The sequence below is a fragment of the Phyllostomus discolor genome, chromosome 11 (assembly GCF_004126475.2).
Source record: "Phyllostomus discolor isolate MPI-MPIP mPhyDis1 chromosome 11, mPhyDis1.pri.v3, whole genome shotgun sequence".
NCBI classification, from domain to species: Eukaryota; Metazoa; Chordata; class Mammalia; order Chiroptera; family Phyllostomidae; genus Phyllostomus; species Phyllostomus discolor.
The window spans coordinates 53015023-53035178 of record NC_040913.2 but is presented as its reverse complement, the minus strand read 5'-3'; the positions used below and the strand labels follow the sequence as shown (position 1 = coordinate 53035178).

General features: G+C 37.4%; 1 protein-coding gene across 23 annotated transcripts in view; it reads left to right on the top strand.

The window, feature by feature from the left end:
• The window catches only part of DOCK9 (dedicator of cytokinesis 9), a 340452-nt gene that overhangs the window by 237343 nt on the left and 82953 nt on the right, over positions 1-20156 (top strand). For all 23 annotated transcript variants that reach the window (XM_036011395.1, XM_036011405.1, XM_036011400.1 and 20 more), the window contains 5 exons: positions 3650-3828; positions 4070-4183; positions 6147-6267; positions 16909-17042; positions 18990-19104. In XM_036011395.1, coding sequence (XP_035867288.1) covers positions 3650-3828; positions 4070-4183; positions 6147-6267; positions 16909-17042; positions 18990-19104 — 663 coding nt within the window. The remainder of the gene's footprint in view (positions 1-3649; positions 3829-4069; positions 4184-6146; positions 6268-16908; positions 17043-18989; positions 19105-20156) is intronic.

Here is a 20156-nt window from a genome sequence, read left to right as displayed (position 1 = left end):
CTCTGTGGTAAACTTTACCAATGATGACAAATTAACAGGGTTTCCCTCCTGGCTTCCAGTGTTCCATCTCTATCCATCTTGCCATGAAAAGTTCCAGTCTTGTCTTCAGCAGGGCCACGATGAAAGTCAGTGCCAGAATTTCTGTTCCATATTAGTGTGCAATCCAGTCCAACATCTGGCTAGCTTAGCGTGTGTTTCTAGCTGCAGTCTATTGCTTGGCTGTGGTATTCAGGCTCTCTCCTGGAGCCTGTGTGTGGAGCCTGCATGGCCATAGGCCATGTGGCTGCCAAGGCCACATGGCTATGGAGAAAGGACATGCAAGTACATGGGGCGAGTGTGAGTCACAAGTAACAGAGAGAGAGAGAGCGGGTGTTTCTTTGTCTCCCTGGAATTATATTAGTTTGGGCTTGGGACTGACCTGGTGCTTTTTACCAAATGACCAATTTCCCAGGGTTTAGCAGACTTTGGTTAGGTCCACGCCCCCCAATTAGACTGACAGGCTTCTATAGTCAAGCACCTCCCCCTGCACCCCTTAACAATCCACTTCAGACAGGGAAAGGGAGGAGTGTTAATCTCCTTGGGAGAGCAATGGTATAATCCCCTTGGGTGTAAAGCTGTAGCTTTGTGGATAAGCAAGCAGGTTTATGTTCCCCGTTTTATTAACCTCAATGTCCAAGTACCTTTGTTCCTCCTTTCCCATCAATAATTTGCTAAATATGGTAACAGTATCATGAGATTTGAGTCAGTGTTTTCGATAAGTTTAGGAGTAATAATAGGAGATTAAAGTCCAATGAGGGGCATATACATTTTCCTCTAATAATGGATTCAGTATAAGAATTAAAATCCTTGAACTTCTGGCCAAGATGGAGACATAGGTAGATATACTTTGCCTCCTTGCTCAACCAAAACAAGGACAACAACAAATTTAGAAACAAAAAAATAACCAGAACTGCCAGAAATTCGAACTGTATAGAAATCCAACAACCAAGGAGTTAAATAAGGAACATTCATTCAGACTGGTAGGAGCAGTGGAGACAGGCAGCCAGACAGAGGACGCACAGCAAGGTGGTGGCTGGTGGATCTGGTAGTCCCACATTTTCCTGTGGATAAACCAGGAGGAACAATTGGGGAGTGAGACAGACCATGCAGCCTAGGGTTCCAGTGCAGGAAAAGAGCCTCAAAACCTCTGGCTGTAAAAACCTGTGGGGGTTGTGGTGATGGGAGAAACACCCAGCCTCACAGGAGAGAACCACAGGGTCCTAAAATGTACATACACAAACCCACCCACCCACCCAGAATCAGCACCAGAATGGCCCAATTTGCTTGTGGGTAGTGGGGAAACTGACTAAAAGCCAGCTGAGAACCCAGCAAGTGGCATTGTTCCCTTGTGGACCCCTCCCACACATACAGTGCCACAACCAGGGATGTGGTTTGCCCTGCCTTGGTGAATACCTAAGGCTCCAACCCTTACTACATAACAGTTGTGCTAAGACAAAGAAATATGGGCCAAATGAAAGAACAGATCAAATCTCCAAAAATACTACTAAGTGATGAAGAAAGAGCCAACATATCAGATGCATATTTCAAAATACTGGTAATCAGAGTGCTCACAGAAATGGTTCAGTATGGTCGTAAAATAGAGGGAAAAGTGAAAGGTATGAAGAAAAACATACAGGGAACCAACAGTGAAGGGAAGGAAGCTGGGACTCAAAACAATGATTTGGAATAGAAGGAAGAAATAAACATTCAACCAGAACAGAATAAAGAAACGAGAATTCAAAACAATGATGAAAGGCTTAGGAACCTCTGGGACAACTTGAAATGTTCCAAGATCCAAATCACAGGAGTGTCTGAAGGAGAACAGGAAGAACAAGAAATTGAAAACTTATTTGAAAAAATAAGGGAGTATTTCACCAATCTGGCATTGCAAGGGAAATAGACTTCCAGGAAGTCCAGGAAGCTCAGAAAGTCCCAAAGAAGTTGGACCCACTTTGGACCCAAGGAAGCACACACCAAGGAACATAATTAAGTTACCCAAGATTGAATATGAGAGAATCTGAAAAGCAGCAAGAGAAAAGGAGACGGTTACCTACAAAGGAGTTCCCATAAGACTATCCACTGATTTCTGAAAAGAAATCTTGTAGGCAAGAAGGGGCTGGAGAGAAGTAGTCAAAATCATGAAAGGCAAGGACCTACATCCAAGATGACTCTATCCAGTAAAGCTGTCATTTAGAATGGAAGGGCAGCTAAAGTATTTCCCAGATAAGGTCAAGTTCAAGGAGTTCATCATCACCAAACCCTTATTAAATGAAATGTTAAAGGGACTTATCTAAGAAAAAGAAGATGATAAAATATATGAGCAGCAAAATGACAACAAACTCACAAGTGTCAACAACTGAACCTAAAAAACAAAAACAAAAACAAAAAACAACTAAGCAAACAACTAGAACAGGAACAGAATCACAGAAATGGAGATCACATGGAGGGTTATCGGGCGGGGGAGAGGGAAGAATGGGGGAAAAGGTACAGGGTTAAGAAGCATAAATGGTAGGTACAAAATAGATAGTAGGAGGTTAAGAATAGTATAGGAAACGGAGATACTAGGAAATAGTATAGGAAATATAATACTAGGAAATGGAGAAGCCAAAGAACTTATATGTACAACCCATGGACATGAACTAAAGGGGGAGAATGCTGGTGGCAGGTGGAGTGCAGGGCAGAGAGGAATAAAGGGGAGGAAAAAAATGGGACAAATGTAATAGCATAATAAATAAAATATATTTAAAAAAATAAATTGTTTTGAAATCTCACAGCCACCAAGAATATTAAAAAATTTTTAATCTGAATTAAAATCCTTGTTACAGCTTACTGAAAATGTGTATTTCAGCTTCAGAGTAATATTTTTCTGTTTTTATTTGCCTTACTCTAAGTAGATTTTGCATTTACTAGTATCTCTTCTCCAGAAGAGCTTTAATTTTGTCATTTAGTTTGATGATGATTTACTAATTTGAGTTGGTGTTTTGTTCATGTTCGTTTTAGTTTATATTAGTTTTTTTATTCGCTTTTAGAGGTGCAGAAGTATTAAGATATTTTTTAAAAATTTACATTAAGTTTTTTTATTCAGCGATAATGAAGTAAATAGGTTATATGCTAACTTGTTAACTTTAAACACATTGTTTTTAATGGACATACATAGGTATTAATGACTAAGTAATGAACTCATTTAGTAAAGAACATTTCATTAGACCATGTATTTTTATTCTTTCTTTTATTACATGTTTGTTATCCATAGACTACTTCTCTCTATAATACTATCAATTAGTATCATAACTGTCTAAATTTCATTTCAATAGCAAAATTATATTTGTAATGTAATATATGTTTTATATTCTAAAAATTGGTTCTAAAACTATTCACTTAATTATATAGGACGTAATATGCTTTAAAATCCACTGCAATTATTTGTATTTACATTTTGTTTTCATTAAGAGCTCCATGTGTTAAGTAGAGCTCTTTTAGATAGTCAAACTTTTCCAATTGGAAGCCAAGTCTTGTTATCTGTTGATACACCCAGGGTGGGTTTGGTTTTTACTTTATTCAAAGAGTGGTATATTCTCTTTAACTAAAGTAGTTTTTATCCTCATTTCAGATCTCCAGCTTGACTACTCATTAACAGATGAGTTCTGCAGAAACCACTTCTTGGTAGGACTGTTACTAAGGGAGGTGGGAACTGCCCTCCAGGAGTTCAGGGAGGTCCGACTGATCGCCATCAGCATGCTCAAGAATCTGCTGATAAAACATTCTTTTGATGACAGATATGCTTCAAGAGTGAGTGGTCCCCAATGCAGGGAAATAGAGTTTGATAAATGTCCTTTATTTCAAGTAATATAAAGAAACTAACAATTAGAAAATTAGTGGTGACAGCACTAAGACTTTTCTTTGTTTATGCAATAAAATCTAATAGTCTTTATAGGAAGTATCTGAATACAGGAGATGGCTAATACTGGCTCAGTCTGTCATTAAATTCTCAGAGCCTGAGATAAACTTATAATGTGTGCCTTTGTTTCAGAGCCATCAAGCAAGGATAGCCACTCTCTACTTGCCTCTGTTTGGCCTGCTGATTGAAAATGTCCAGCGGATCAATGTGAGAGATGTATCACCCTTCCCCGTGAACGCTGGCAGTGTACGTAAGCATATTCACATATATACAGCCTGTATTTGTTTCCTGGGGCTGCCCTAACAAAGTACCACAAACTAGGTGGCCAAAACAACAGAAATTTCTTCTCTCATAGGCAGGAGGTTGTACCTCCAAAATGAAAGTGTCAACAGGGTTGGTTCCTTCTGGAGGCTCTGGGTCTATTCCCTGCCTTTATCCTAGCTTCTGGTGGTTGCCTAAAATCCTCACATTCTTTGGCTTGTGGCTGCATCATTCTGATCTTGGCCTTTGTCTTCACATGACCTTCTCTCCCTTGTGTGTCTGTGTCTCTGGTGTCTGTTGTACTCTTCCTTTTCTTATAAAGACACTAGTAATTGATTGGATTTAGGATCCAGGGTGACCTCATCTCACCTTACGTCTTTGTATCTGCAAAGACCCTATTTCCAAAGATCACATTGTGAAGTTCTACATCGATATGAATTGGGCAGTGGGGAGGGGGGCACTATTTGACACAGTACATACCTGTTCTGTCTCTCTCTCTCTGTCTCCCCCCCACCGTGTGTGTGTGTGTGTATGTGTGTGTGTGTTGCCACTAAAACAATAATATTGCACAGTACTAGTAAACTGTATTTCTGGCTAAGATGAGGTCAATCAGTAAACCTTCAACTCTTGTTAAAAATCATTATAAAATCATGCTTTTCTAATGCCCCAGTATCTTGTAAAACATCAGGATCTTCTTTATGTAGTCTACAAATCTTTAGGCCCAGTTCTGGTTGTAACATACAACAGTCTTGGAAGAACCACCTGTTTGGGCTAAAGTCTCTCTCTCTAAAAGTAGAAAATCAAGCTGGATGTCAGAGAGCCAAGGTGAGTGACATAGGTCCCACCTTCAAGAACTGAGCACCTTAATTTATATTATTTTCATGCAGTCATTTAAAAATGTTTTGGAAATTAAGTTGACTAAAGGATGATCCCAGAAATTATCTCAAAACTTTAAAATTAGGAACCACCTGCCATTAATTTGGATAGATGTTACCAACTCAGCAATTCCCTTTTCCCTTTCATTTTGGATCCATGAACCAGCTCAGCTATTAATCTTGCCACTTTGTCATCTAGTGTACATTTGGGGAGTTTCTTTTGATCTTTCTGTCCCTTTTCCAGAAATTAAGATGCATTATTCCATTTTTTTTTACTCTCCACCTCCGAATATGTCTAAATAGTAATACAGAGAGGAGCCATATTTATAGAATGTTTTTTTTTAGTTCCAAAGGGCATAAACTTTCACTGCCCTTAAATGAATTGCCACACTAATCTCACCCTGTACAATATTGTGTTTCCCATGTGTATTCTCTAAACCTTTTGTAATCAGAACAAGTAATTCAGGGCATAATGTAACCTCTCTGTACTGCTTCAGTCCTGAGAAAAAGGAACAAAGTTCTTTCCTTGGCTTACACCAAGTTAAATCTCTTTTGTGGTATCACTTCAAAATTAACATGGTTTCTTCACTGATTGGGGGTTCTTTATGAAGCTCCAAATTTGCAGAGATTTTTCACTGCTGCTCTTATAAACCACTGTTGCTCATGTAGGAGGGTTTCTGATGTGAGAGAAAAACTAGTGTTCCAGTTAGAAAGAACACATGAGGCTTTTTCTAAAGGAAAAGAAACATACCAAAATAATTTAAAGCAATGTTGGACGTCAGAGCTCTGGAAAGGGAGAGGTGCCGGATCTTCTGGGGAAAGAAAGGACTTTATGGCCAAGATTTCTCTGCCCACCCTATCCCTACTTTAAATATCTATGCTCACTTCTCTTTACTCTTCCTCTGATTTACGTGCCATCTTCCTCTCTCTCATATCCTGTGGCTGCTTCTCCCACTCAGGCACATTTAACTTGTCAGGCTGTTCTGTCTTGTTCTAACATTTGACACTTCCAAAATCAGTTGATGCCTTTTTAATCATCTTTGATCGTTTCTTCTTTTTCTCCCCTTTGGCAGACTGTGAAGGAGGAATCACTTATTTTGCCAGCTGTAAATCCACTGGTGACACCACAGAAGTCTGGAAACACGCTGGATAACAATCTGCACAAAGATCTCTTTGGTGCTATTTCTGGCATTGGTAAGGCTTTGGGACCTTATCTGCTTGTCTGTAGTTTAATTCTGAAAGGGTCTTGAATCTGAGTTTGTAGCTTTCATATTTTGAAGTCTCAGTTTCTGCTTGGACTATTGCTTTCCTGGTTTTGATAGTTAACAACCAAAATCCCTCAGCTCTTCCTTCACTGAAACAAAAACTCCTAGGTTCTCATGAATTCTGAATATAGCACGCTTAATCCCATATTTGTACTGTTGGCTTTTTGTTAATGCATAAGTTAATTTATCATTTTAAATCTATAAATTGGAGTGCTTATGCTTTTAGAAAATACATATCTTTGCAGGTATGTGGAAGGAATATGGTAGGATATATTTGTAGTGTTAGCAATTTAGATGAAATGTGACAAAGTAATTCCTGAAGGGGTAGTGGTTTATGGCTAGAGTGCAATCCTAAAATTGATTTTCTAAAATCTTCTTTCCTGGAATATTTTTTGTATCTGAAATAAAGCAAGAGCAGCCCCCATGAGGAGGAAAACAGATGGCATAAATCAAGATCCAAATGGAGTGGTTTTCAAAAGGAAATGCCTGAGAAATATGCTTATTAGTTTCCTGTGTAATTGAGCCCCTGTGCCAACTCCTTCATAAAGAAAATGATACAAAAAATGTTTTCACAGAATTGTCACAGAAATATTTTTGTTCTGTCTTTATCCCTTTCTCTTAAACAACACTTGGAATAAATGAAATCAGGACAGAATAAAGGGCAGTCCTCTTAGCTGATTAGTCTACAGAACTGTTATTCATGCTAAGTTTATGTCCTTAACTTTTTGTATTCTTATTGTTAACATGCTATTTCATGTAAGTGATGAAACTGGGAAGAATATAAAACTGGAAATCTCATATTTTAATACCTGAATTTATCCTACCATACCAATAGCAATCCTTAATCTTACTTAGTTCATACATATTTTTCAAAGTTACACCTACTGAATTTTGTGTCATAAAGATTAAATGAGTTAATTCATACACAGTGCTCATACAGTGTTTGCATTAGCCATTCTCTTGGGATCTTTGCTCTGTCTTCTTTGTCTTGCTCTGCCCATGTGTCCCGCCACTGCTGTGGGATTAGAGAAGGGGCTGTCTTCTAGGATCTGGTCTGTAATGGTTCACAGCAGTGGTTTTAAGTCAGACAGATTACGGCTTTAGATCCAGACTCCACCATTTACTAACTAGCATAAGCAGAATTTCTCTCCCCTTCAACCTGTGTCCACGTTGCCAAAAATAAGTCACAGTGACAAAGAGCTAATATGATGTGTGCAGTCCTTGGCTTGGTAAACAGTGTTAATATTTGACTGGTATTATAAAAAGCATAATTAACATTATTAATGGTTGTAGTATACTCTCAGTTGCCAATTAAACAAGTCCCAGAGCATAGGAATGTGTTGAAATATTAACTCCCTGACCAAGTTATCTGTAGGATTCAACACTGTGGAAATACCCAAGTGAGACAATAGGACATGGAGTTATGAGAGATCTAGAAACAGATCCAAAGGGAGAGCACAAGGCTAACCACAAAAACTGAGAAACTGAGACAAATGTCACTTTGCTGTCCCTTAGTGCTGGCATTTTATTCTTTATGTGTATTATTATTTTTTTTCATTATTTTACCACTTTTATTTTATTAGTATTTTTCTTATTTCTCTTGTTTAGTTTTCTTCATTTTATTTCTCTATTTAATTGCATTGTTTGACTGGTTTTTCTTATTCTCTCTGTATTGTATTTTAATATTTCTTCTTTCACTTTACTCGTGTTCTAGTAATACACTACTCTTGATCATGTACTTTTTATTCTGATTATCCAAATCATATATTTCTTGTCATATTATTGTTGTTCCAGTGTTACTGTAAATAATTGTTCTTCCATACAATTGTACATACCAGACAACAACCCTCCCTGATCTTAGCCGACTTCACTTCATTCCTGAGCTTTATTATTGTTGTCGTTAACTCTATTCTTTTGCACATTACGCCTACTTTCTATCCTTAACTCTCACTATATGTCATCATCTGACCTTGCACAAGCTCTCTGTTTTCTGGATTCAGCTCACAGACTTCCTCCCCTCTAACAAAAGTCTTATCTTTCTTTCACTTTCCATAAAAAGTGGCTAGTTGGGTGAAATAACACAGTTAATGCTATACTTATCCAAAGGATCTCCTATCTCTTCTTTATCTGTTGGTACTTTAAATCCTATAAAATATTTTCCCTCTGTCTTAATCCATTTTGCCTACCCCCTGCCACCGATCACATACAAGATTAGGTGGGAGCTGTGAACATCAATATACCCACTGGAGGAGAGAATCCACCAACAAAAAAATAACCAAAAGGTAAAAACCCGAGTACATCAAGAGAACTCACACAAACAGAAGAAAGGTCAAACCTAGAGTGTTCAGACAAGGAGATCAAAGAGACCATACCACTGAACCCCACAAAATTCCTATCATAGAAGTTCACCCTACAAAGAGAGCTAGCAAAGCAAAACATCAGGAAGTGCAGAAACACACAGAAAGACTCATCTAAAATGGGGAGACAAAAAAAAGAACATGCATTCAAAAGGAAGGGAAGACTCCCCACTGAAAGAGCTAAATGAAATGGAGGTAAGCAAACTATCAGATACAGAATTCAAATTAATGGTTATAAAGATTCTCAAGGAACTCACAGACAACTACAAGGAACTGAGAACTACAACAGTATGAAAAAGGAAATAGAAACTATAAACAAAAACCAGGAAGAAATGAAGAACACAATTTCTGAATTGAAGAACACAGTAGAAGGAATTAGAAGCAGGCTGGATGAAACACAGGATCGAATCAGCAAGCTGCAGGACAAAGTAGAAAAAAAACACCCAAAAAAAGAGCAAGAAAAGGAAAAGAGGCTCAGAAAGAGCAAAGAGGTGTTAAGGGAACTGCAGAACAACATGAAACCTAATAATATCCATATAATAGGGATACCAGAAGGAGAAGAAGAAGAGCAAGGGATAGAACACCTGTTTGAAAAAGTAATGATGGAAAACTTCCCTAATTTGATGAGAGAAAAAGTCACACAAATCCAGGAAACACAAAGAGTCCCAATCAGGAGGAACTCAAAGAGACCCGCTTCAAGACATATCAAAATTAAAATGGCAAAATTCCAAGACAAAGAGAGAATCTTAAGGGCACCAAGAGAGAAACAGGAAGTAACATACAAGGGAGCCCCTATAAGACTGGGAGCTGACTTCTCAATGGAAACACTCCCAGCCAGAAGAGAATGCCAAGGAATATTCCAAGTAATGAAAACAAGGGCCTAAAACTGAGACTACTTCATCCAGCAAGGCTCTCAATTAAAATGGAAGGTGAGATGAGTTTCCCAGACAAAGGAAGCCTCAAAGAATATGCCTCCTCTAAACCACCTCCGCAAGAGATGCTAAAGGGTCTGCTTTAAGAAAAGGAAAAAAAAAAGTGAGAGGGGCACATGAGTACAGAACAATGGCAGTGCATAAGTACCTATCAATAATAACCTTTAACATAAATAGATTAAATGCTCTAATCAAAAGACATAGAATAGCTGAATGGATAAGAAATCATGACCCACGCATATGCTGCCTATAAGAGACCCACCTCAGAACAAAAGACATACACAGAATGGAAGTAAAATGTTGGATAATATATTCCAAGCAAATGGACAGGGGAAAAAAGCCATGGTAGCAATACTCATACCAGGCAAAACAGACTTCAAAAAACGGCCCATAAAAAGAGACCCAGAAGGTCACTTCATAATACTCAAGGGAAGAATCCATCAAGAAGACATAGACATTGTAAATATATATGCACCCAACATAGGAGCACCAAAATACATAAAGAAAATCTTAGAGGACTTCAAGAAAGATATTAACAGCAATACAATTATAGTAGAAGTGTTTAACACCCCACTGTCAAAAATGGATAGATCTTCCAAACAAAATATCAACAAAGATATTGTGACATTGAGCAATACCCTAGATCAAATCAGCTTAACTGATACATATAGAGAGCCTTTCTTCCCAAAGAAGCAAAATACGCAGTCTTTTCAAATGCACATGGAATATTTTTAAAGATAGACCATATAATAGGACACAAAACAAGCCTCAACAAATTCAAGAAAATTAAAATCATATCAAACATTTTCTCTGACCACAAGGATCTGAAACTAGAAACTAACCTCAAGGAAAAAACCCAAAATGCTCAAAATCATGGAGATGGAATAGCATGCTATTAACCAATGAATGGGTCAAGAATGAGATGAAGAAAGAAATCAAAAAGTTTCTAGAAACAAATGAACATGAACTCAGAACAGTCCAACCAAACCTGAAGGGACACAGTGAAGGCAGTCCTGAGAGGGAAGTTCCTAGTGATACAGGCCTACCTAAAAAAGATAGAAACATTTCAAATAAACAGCCTAACCCTACACCTACAAGAACTTGAGGAACAACAACAAAGACAGCCCAGAGCAAGTAGAAGGAAGGAAATAACCAAGATCAGAGCAGAATTAAATGACATAGAGACTAAAAGCACAATTCTAAGGACCAGTAAATCCAGGAGCTGGTTCTTTGAAAAGATAAACAAAATTGACAAGCCTTTAAGCAGGTTCATCAAGAAAAAAAGAGAGGACCCAAATAAACACAATAAGAAATGAAAGAGGAGAGACTACAACAGGTACCACAGAAATACAAAGGATTGTAAGAAATTACTGTGAAGAACTATATGCCACAAAATTTGAAAACCTATGTGAAATGGACAGATTTCTAGAAAAATATAAGCTTCCAAAACTTAATGAAAAAAAGCAGAAAGTTCGAACAGACTGATAATAGCTGACAAAATTGAAGCAGTAATCAAAAAACCTCCGACAACCAAAAGCCCTGCACAAGACATTTTCACAGGAGAATTTCCCAAAGCATTTAAAGAATAGCTAACCCCCATTCTTCACAGATTATTCCAAAAAATTCAAGAAGACAGAATTCTCCCAAACTCTTTTTATGAAGGCAGCACCATCCTAATCTCAAAACCAGATGAAGACACAAAAAAAGACAGAAAACTTCAGGCCAATATCGCTGATGAACATAGATGCTAAAATCCTCCAACAAAGTATTAGCAAACTGCATCCAGCAACACATTGAAAAGATCATACACCATGATCAAGTGGGATTAATCCCAGGGATGCAAGGATGGTGCAATATTCATAAATCAATAAACATAATACATCACATAAACAAAAGCAAATACAAAAATCACATGATCATATCAATACATGTGGAAAAAAACATTTGATGAGTTACAGCACCCATTTATTATCAAAACATTCAGCAAAGTTGGGAATAGAGGGAGTGTTCCTCAACATAATAAAGGCCATATATGAGAGACCTACAGCCAACATCATACTCAATGGGCAAAAACTTTGAGCTTCCCCACTAATATCCGGAACAAGACAAGGTTATCCACTTTTACCACGTCTGTTCAACACAGTATTGGAAGTTTTAGCCACAGCAATCAGACAAGGAAAGGAAATGAAAGGCATTCAAATTGGAAAAGAGGAAACAAAACTGTCAGTGGTTGCAGACATGATAGTGCACATAGAAAATCCTATAGGCTCCACCAAAAATCTGGTCAACCTAATAAATGAATTTGTCAGAACAGCAGGATACAATGTCAATATCCAGAAATCAAAGGCATTCTTGTATACTAACAATGACATATCAGAAACAGAAATCAAGAAAAAAATTCATTTGTTATAGCAAAAAGAAAAATAAAGTACCTAGGAATAAACCTAACCAAGGAGGTAAAGTATAAGACCTGTGCTTGGAGAACTAAACAACACTGAAGAAACAAACTAAGGAAGACACAAACAAATAGAAGCCTGTACTTTGTTCACAGAGTGGAAGAGTTATCATAAAAATGTCTGTATTACCCAATGCAATTTATAGATTCAGTGCAAAACTATTCAAGTACCAATGGCATATTTCTCAGATATAGAATAAACATGTCAAAGATTTTTATGGAACCATAAACAACCCCAAATAGCTGCAGCAATTTTGAGAAAGAAGAACAAAGCAGGAGGGATCACAATACCTGATATCAAACTGTATTACAAGGTCATTATAATCAAAACTGCCCAATACTGGTATAAGAACAGACATATGGACCAATGGAACAGAACAGAGAGCCCAGAAATAAACCCAAGTGTCTATGGTCAATTAATATTTGACAAAGGGGGCAGCAACATAAAATAGAATAAAGCTAGCCTCTTCAACAAATGGTGTTGGGAGAACTGGACAGCTACATGCAAAAAAATGAAACTCGATCACCAACTTACACCATACACAAAAATAAATTCAAGGTGTATATAAGAATTAAGTCCTGACACCATTAAAGTCCTAGAGAAGAACATAGGCAGGAAAATCTCAGATATTCCACACAGCAATATTTTCACTGATATGTCCCCTAGAGCAAGGGATGTAAAGGAAAGAATAAAGAAATGGGATTCCATCAAAATAAAAAGCTTCTGCATGGCTAAAGGAAACAGCATTAAAATGAAAAGAGAACCAACTGTATGGGAAAATATATTTGCCAATGATACCTCAGACAATGGTTTGATCTCCAAAATATATAAATAACTCACACAACACCATTCTAGGAAGACAAACAACCCAATTAAAAAATGGGCAAAGGATTTGAACAGACACTTCTCCAAGGAGGACATACAGAGGGCCCAGAGACACATAAAAAGATGCTGAGCATCACTAGCCATCAGAGAGATGCAAATTAAAACCACAATGAGATGCCACTTCACACCAGGCAGAATGGCCATCATAAACAAAGTAACAAACACGTGTTGGAGAGGTTATGGTGAAAAGGGAACCCTAGTGCTTTGTTGGTGGGAATACAGACTGGTGCAGCCACTATGGAAAAAAGTATGGAATTTCCTCAGAAAACCAAAAATGGAACTGCCTTTAGACCCTGCAATTTCACTGCTAGGATTATACCCAAAGAACACTGAAACCCCAATCCAAAAGAACCTATGCACCCCAATGTTCATAGCAGCACAATTTACAATAGCCAGAAGCAGCCTAAGTTCCCATCAGTAAATGAATGAATCAAGAAACTATGGTACATTTACACAATGGAATACTACACAGTAGAGTGAAAAAAGCTCCTACCCTTTGTGACATCATGGATGGAACTGGAGAGCATTATACTAAGTTAAAGAAGCCAGGCTGTGAGGGACAAATACCATATGATCTCACCTTCAACTGGAACCTAATCAACAAAACAAAAAAATCAAGCAAAATATAACCAGAGACATTGAAATTAAGAACAATGTGACAGTAACCAGAGGGTAGGTGCTAGGGGATAATTGGGGGAAGGGGAACAGTTTTCAGGAACAAGTATAAAGGATGCATGGACAAAACCAAGGGAGGGTGGGATCAGGAGAGGGAGGGCAGATGGCTGGGGTGAGGGGGAGAGATGAAGGGAAAAGGCAGGAATCTTTACTTGAACAATTAAAAAAAAGCAACTGTGGAAATGATCACCCTGTTGGATAGGCCAAAAAGTCCTTTTTTTTCCCCATAAAATAAAAGACAAACTTTTATTTCTGTTAGTAATTTTTCATTTTCACGAGTAACTATTGATTTGGATACTTTGAGTATATCAGCTATTCCCCACATGGTATAATGTTGATTGTTCCCAATGTCTTGATTTGATTGCCATCAACTTTAAGTGGTCTAGCCAACCGTGAATCACTGCCCCAGAAGAAATTTCCAGGATGAAACTTCGCAAACCACTTTTGACATGTTTCATCAATCACAGCATCTTTTCCATACACTAGAAATCTTTTTTTTTTTTTTTTTTTTGCATTTCAGTTGCGTTTTTACCTTTCTCGAAATAATAAAACATAGTATGCTGGAAATGATGCTTATTTTCTTCCATCTTCAATATTAAAATGGCTACATGAATATTCACCAACTTTGATAAGTTTTTTTAATGCACAGTGATATGACAGCTGTCACAATACAATTTAACAATTTATTTGAATGAAGTTAAACACAACTAAGCACTGCTAGAGCCTTCTAATGGAAAAAAACCAAATGAACTTTTTGGCCAACCGAATAGAATGAGGTGATGTTTTGGTTTTGCCTTTATTCTCCAATTCCCGTTTTACCTTGTTAGTGTTTGGAATGCACTAAGAATATAAAGATGAACCATTCAGCATAACTTGAATGGCATGACCTTCAATACTCCATGTTCATGGTGAAGTCATGAAAAGTGCTTAAGACTGACTTAGTGTCTTTTCACTTGCTTGCACTTCCAGACCTGAATACACTTTTCATAGGAATTCACCACAACAGACATTTATACCCAGGCTTATCTGTGTTTCCCCTCATCTTTAAAGACTTAGATCCTTGTTCCCTTTTAGGAATGCGTTTCAGGGAAGCTCCACTTGGAAGTGAGTTTATTAGTAGTTTTTCTGGTGGCAACTCTTGTTTTATTCAGCAAGGAGTTTTCAGTTAACTTTAGTTCCAGTGCTTATCTTTTAAGAGCAGACTTTCTCCTTATGTCTCCATTTAGAAGAAATCCTGTTTCTCTGCATATTGAGAATGTGCCCTGAGCAGGTTTATTTTAAGTGTCTTTGGAACAGGGCACATGAAAATTTGTAAAACTGATTTATTGCTGGATACAGATTACATTCATTTTAAGTCATACATTCTTAGGCTCAGAGTTCCTTTTATCATCTACACAGTATATTGTGTTAGGATGTCTAACACATTCCAACGAGAGGAAAAGAAGTGAACTATGCTTCTTCGTATTGTACTTACATCTTGTATAATATTTTTAAGGGTATACAGTAGGCCAGGATATTAAATATAAACACACACCATATATATAGGAACATAATTCTACTAAGTGTGTTGATTTTGATTTATTGCATGTCCATCTGTTTACCTTGGATTGGGCCCATAGTTTTGGAATTGAGCCTACAACCCTGAGAATTTAGGATCAAATTTTACTAAAAGACCTCTTTTTCTTGAGTTCTGTGTTCTACATTAAATATGAAGTCCATGATTATTAAGATAATTATAGATAATTAGATAGTTATAATTTGCTTATAATATGTGTTTCTTTTCTGAGTATAGAATAAAACTCATAGTTTTTTCATAGGGTTTACACCTGGTCCTTGTGACAGTCTATCACATAGTTTCTATTCTGGGGAATGCAGCATGTGGCCAATAGTTTACATGTTCCATCCTTTACTTATATTTTCAAATTCCTCTGGCTCTTCTTTTCTTGGTTTTAATAGACTGAATTGGTTTCAGGGATAGTGGTGCATAAACCTGAATATTAGGTAGGGGGAGGGATTAATTTAGAAGTATCTTGGCCCATGGCAGCTAATTTGCATGCTGAAACCTGAAAATGGCCAGCCTGTTCTGTTGTGAGGTGCCAGGTAAAGGCACCTTCAGCTTAGGTATGGGGGGCTGTGCTTACAGCTTGCTAGAGCACATGCCAAAGTCATCCTGTGCCATCTGCACAATCAGCCAGGCCTTTGTGTTGGAGGCATGTGTTTTGGTTCAACACAAAATGTACAAGTCTGAGAGTCATTTTAATCATGTGATTTACGTACATCTTATGTAAGCAGGAAGTAAATCTGTTACGTTGAAAAATTCCACAGCACCAGGGTAGGTACTGATTTCTGCCTTCAAATGCTGTTTATTCACAGATGTCACAAATTTTGTCTTTGTTGGATTTCCTTTCTGTTTGTAACTGCTTATTGCAGCTCTTCCCAAACTCAGTTCACATCACTCATTATTGTTCCAGCAGTTTTTTCATTGAGTCCCCAGGCCAAAAGTAACACCTATCAGCTCTGTTTATTAGGTACTTAGGGCCAAATAATGTACTTATATTCTAACAACCTGGGAGGCAATTGAAAAATATGTTAATTTAAAGAAAAACATTTGTATTTTATTTTTTAATAACCATAACTCTCAGTAGTAGAATGTGTGTGCGTATTGGCTTTTCCAATTTGGAATCAGGTTGCTCAAAGCCCTTTTCATTTTGTTCCACATTGATTTTTGTCCAACTTTTTATCATAGCAACTATCAAATGCCCAGTTTTACAAAGATACAACACCATCAAAAGGCATGTAGCACAATCTAATATTGAAACTACAGTTTCCGACAGATGTCAAGCATCATTGTGTTTTCCTTGAAAATGTAAAATATCCCATGATACCCCTTCTGAGTTTTCTAGGGCACCTCAGCATACAGTTTGAATACTGCAGGTTTGTTGCATGGTTTAATTTTTTTATTTAATAGTTGTAGGTGGTTTTATCTTTAAAAAAATTTTTAAGTCTTCATTCTATCCCTTTCTGAAATAGTGTGTGCTCCTTTAATTTTAACAGAGTGGTTTCTTATATGTTAATTGGTAGCTACATCTGAATGTTTTTTATTAAAGTTTATTTTTAACTATGCTATAGGTTATTAAATGCAACTCTTGAGCCAAATTCCTAACAGAAAAAATAAGTGCCATGAAAGTAATTTTTTTTAAGCCCAGTGCTTATCTTTATTTTGTTCTCTCACCTAATCTTTGGTCTTGGCTTAATTTCCCTGTAGCTTCTCCATATACAACTTCAACTCCAAATATCAACAGTGTGAGAAACGCTGATTCGAGAGGATCCCTCATAAGCACAGATTCAGGGAACAGCCTTCCAGAAAGGAATAGTGAGAAAAGCAATTCTCTGGATAAGGTAAAATTTTTTTTACATAACTTGTGTTTCTTTTAATGAATAGATTTAGCCAAAAGTAAACATGCTTCGTGTTCTAGTATTCATTGTGTGACCTTAAAAATAAAAATTCAGCTAACCTGGGGTAGATAATCAGGGTATTAACTAAGGGCGGGGCCCATTCCCTGAAACCCCCTGATTCTTGTTTCCAGAATTCCAGATCAGGGCAGGATTTACAATTTGAGTGGCAGGTTGGACAGCTAGGGAAATAAAAATGCCACTCATTTAAAATCCCTGTGTTCTGTATGCTGGAAAACACCATTTATAACATAGCTATCCATACAAACGGCCATAGGGTCCAAAGCCAGTTCCAGAAAAGATTAATTGAGCACACAGATGATTCAGGGATAAAGCTTTATTTGAAATCATTCTGCTCTCACTGCGCCTCCAACCCTAGTCCAACAAATCTTCATATTTAACCTTCTGTCTTAAAATAACTAAGGCTCAGATTATTTGGCACTTTGTGGGAATGGATAAGGCTTGGATTTAAACCTGGAACCATGACATGCTGGTCTCACCTTGGCCACTGTTGTCCTAATTTATTTCAAGGTATAGGCAAGCACATGTACGAATAAACAGGTGAACCATTTAGGGATATATTCCTAGCACTCAGAAATATGGAAAACGCCCTTCCTCGGTACCAGGTTTGTCATCTTATCATGCTTTTCCATGGCTGGCATTGACATGATTATCCTTAACTGCCAGTTCTTTTGAGTTGCGTGTATCGCGGTGTGGGTGTGTGTCATGACATGTTGAACTTTTCCCTTGACCCTGACATGCCTTCGTGTATAGAGGGAGAAGCTGCTCAGAAGGCACTCCGCTTGTGTCATACGCAGTGCTGACGAGGAGGAGAGCTGCCAGTCAGCCAGGAAAAACCGGGTCACTGTGGATTTTTCCCTTCTAACAATTCCAACTTTGCCAGAGGAAACATTGCATGCTGCACCTTCCCTCCTGCTGCGGGAAGTGCTGAGTTCTCCTAGTGGCTCTGATGAAGTGCGTGAGCCCGGTGATGCATCTGCACCAGTTTTGCCACTAATTGCTCCTGTATTTGTTCCTTAAATACAAATATTCACAGATGTTATTAAACCTGTTTATTATATATTTGCCTCTAATACCTTGAAGGAAAGATAATTTTTCCCTGATCTCAATTGAAAATATAACTTTAGATTTTTAAATCCCTTGTGTTTTTATCATGAGATAAGATACTTGTTTGGTTTTTTTTTTTAAGTTAACCTTTTGAATATGTGAACTTACTCTGTAGTGGCAAAACTCTGCACCCTCACCCTGCACCCTGAGCTTTCTGATGTTTGCTGTGTTGAGCTAAGCTGATGATGGAATGACCTCATCAGTTTAGGGTCTTTGGCAATGCTGTGCTGAGGTGTCCCTAGTTGTCCCTATAGGGCACCTGCCCATTGTTTTCGCCTTACGATGTAACTGAATAACAGTGACTCAGCTCCAGGTTTTTGTGACTGGTACTCAGAAGCACCATAGATTTCATTTGCTGTTTCAGCCAGTGATGTTTTCCTGAGGATATGGTTGGTTCTGCTGTGTCTTCTGAATCATCATTTCTGTGTTTGATCCCAGCACACATACTTTTCTGCATGAGGTATTATTTGACATTTCAGAACTAAGCTGGTAACTAAAACAATGGTTATCCAGTTTGAAAGGTTTGTGCCTTCTGGCTTGTCCCTTAGGAAAGTATGAACAGGAGACAAGCCAGAGCTTCTGTAGAACAGCTTGTGTATATTTGGTGAAGGTGTACTTATAGTTTATCTACAAATTATTTATACTTTCCAATTTGAATGACCAGACTCAATTCTAAGAATGTTTTTCTTCCAAGGGAGAAAGTGAAACTAATTTTCTTTTATCTGTTATTGAAGGAGAAAAATCCACCTCTATTTTCTTTTTTAGCACCAACAAAGTGGCACTTTGGGAAACTCTGTAGTCCGTTGTGACAAACTTGACCAGTCGGAGATTAAGAGCCTGCTGATGTGTTTCCTCTACATCTTAAAAAGCATGTCTGATGGTAGGTAAAAGTAAAGATATGTTTTACTTTTCCTCATTTCAGTATTTGGTTTATTGTTTTAAAATTGCAATTGGTTGAAAGGCTATAAGGATTTAAAGGGGCTTTTCTCCCTTGTTTTAAAAACATGTTACTTTTCTAAATGAAGTAGAAATAAAAATTTTAATTTGGAAAAGTGTCTTTATTAATTACTATAATCTAGAAAATGAGTTCTTAAATGTGAATGGGCCTATTTTGTAAATTTATATTAAACTGAGACCTACCATGTTAACTAAAGGAGGCAGACACAGATAAATAAAGTAGCTTTTGATTTTGTTTTAAATTTCATTTCTCTAAACAAACTTACTGATAACTTGCATAACTTTATTAGTCTATCTCTTGAATTAGAAAATACAGTGTTGAAGAACATCAGCATCTCTTGAATGTAGAGTATGTGATGTCCCTGGCTTTAACTGGAAGCAAAGTGTTTTTTTTTTATTTTCTAATGAAAATAGTAGTGCCATAGTAGATCAAGTTTCTGATTAAGGGTTTGACAACCACATTTTTCAATAGAAAGGACCACAATCATTAGTGCTTTATCAGTACCACATAAAGTTTGTAAACATCCATAACAGGATACTTCCAACTCTGGTTTTGTGATATAACCAGTCATGTGAAATTATGCCATGGTACAATTGTCTCATTTCCTATTTTGGTCAAAAATCTTGTCTTATTTTCCCTGCAAAAAATTAGAATGTGTACTGTGAGCTTTGTTAGGTCAAATGAGTGAAGATGAACTCACCTTTGAAAACAAAATGCCATTTTTTGAGAACCTGAAGACCTCTTGTGCTACCTGTGTCTGGAGGCAGTAGGTGTGGTCATTGAGCACTCTTGAAGGTATTTCTGGCTGCAAATAGTGTTTCTTTTATATTGAGTTTCCATTTTAGCAGCAAAACAGCCCAACCTTATGACTCAGATGTTAGGAGCAGCATACCTATCCTGAAAGTGCTTCGGGACCAGGTTATTTTAGTCTTCTGTCGATCTGTTACTTTAAAATACCTATTTACAAAAACGAA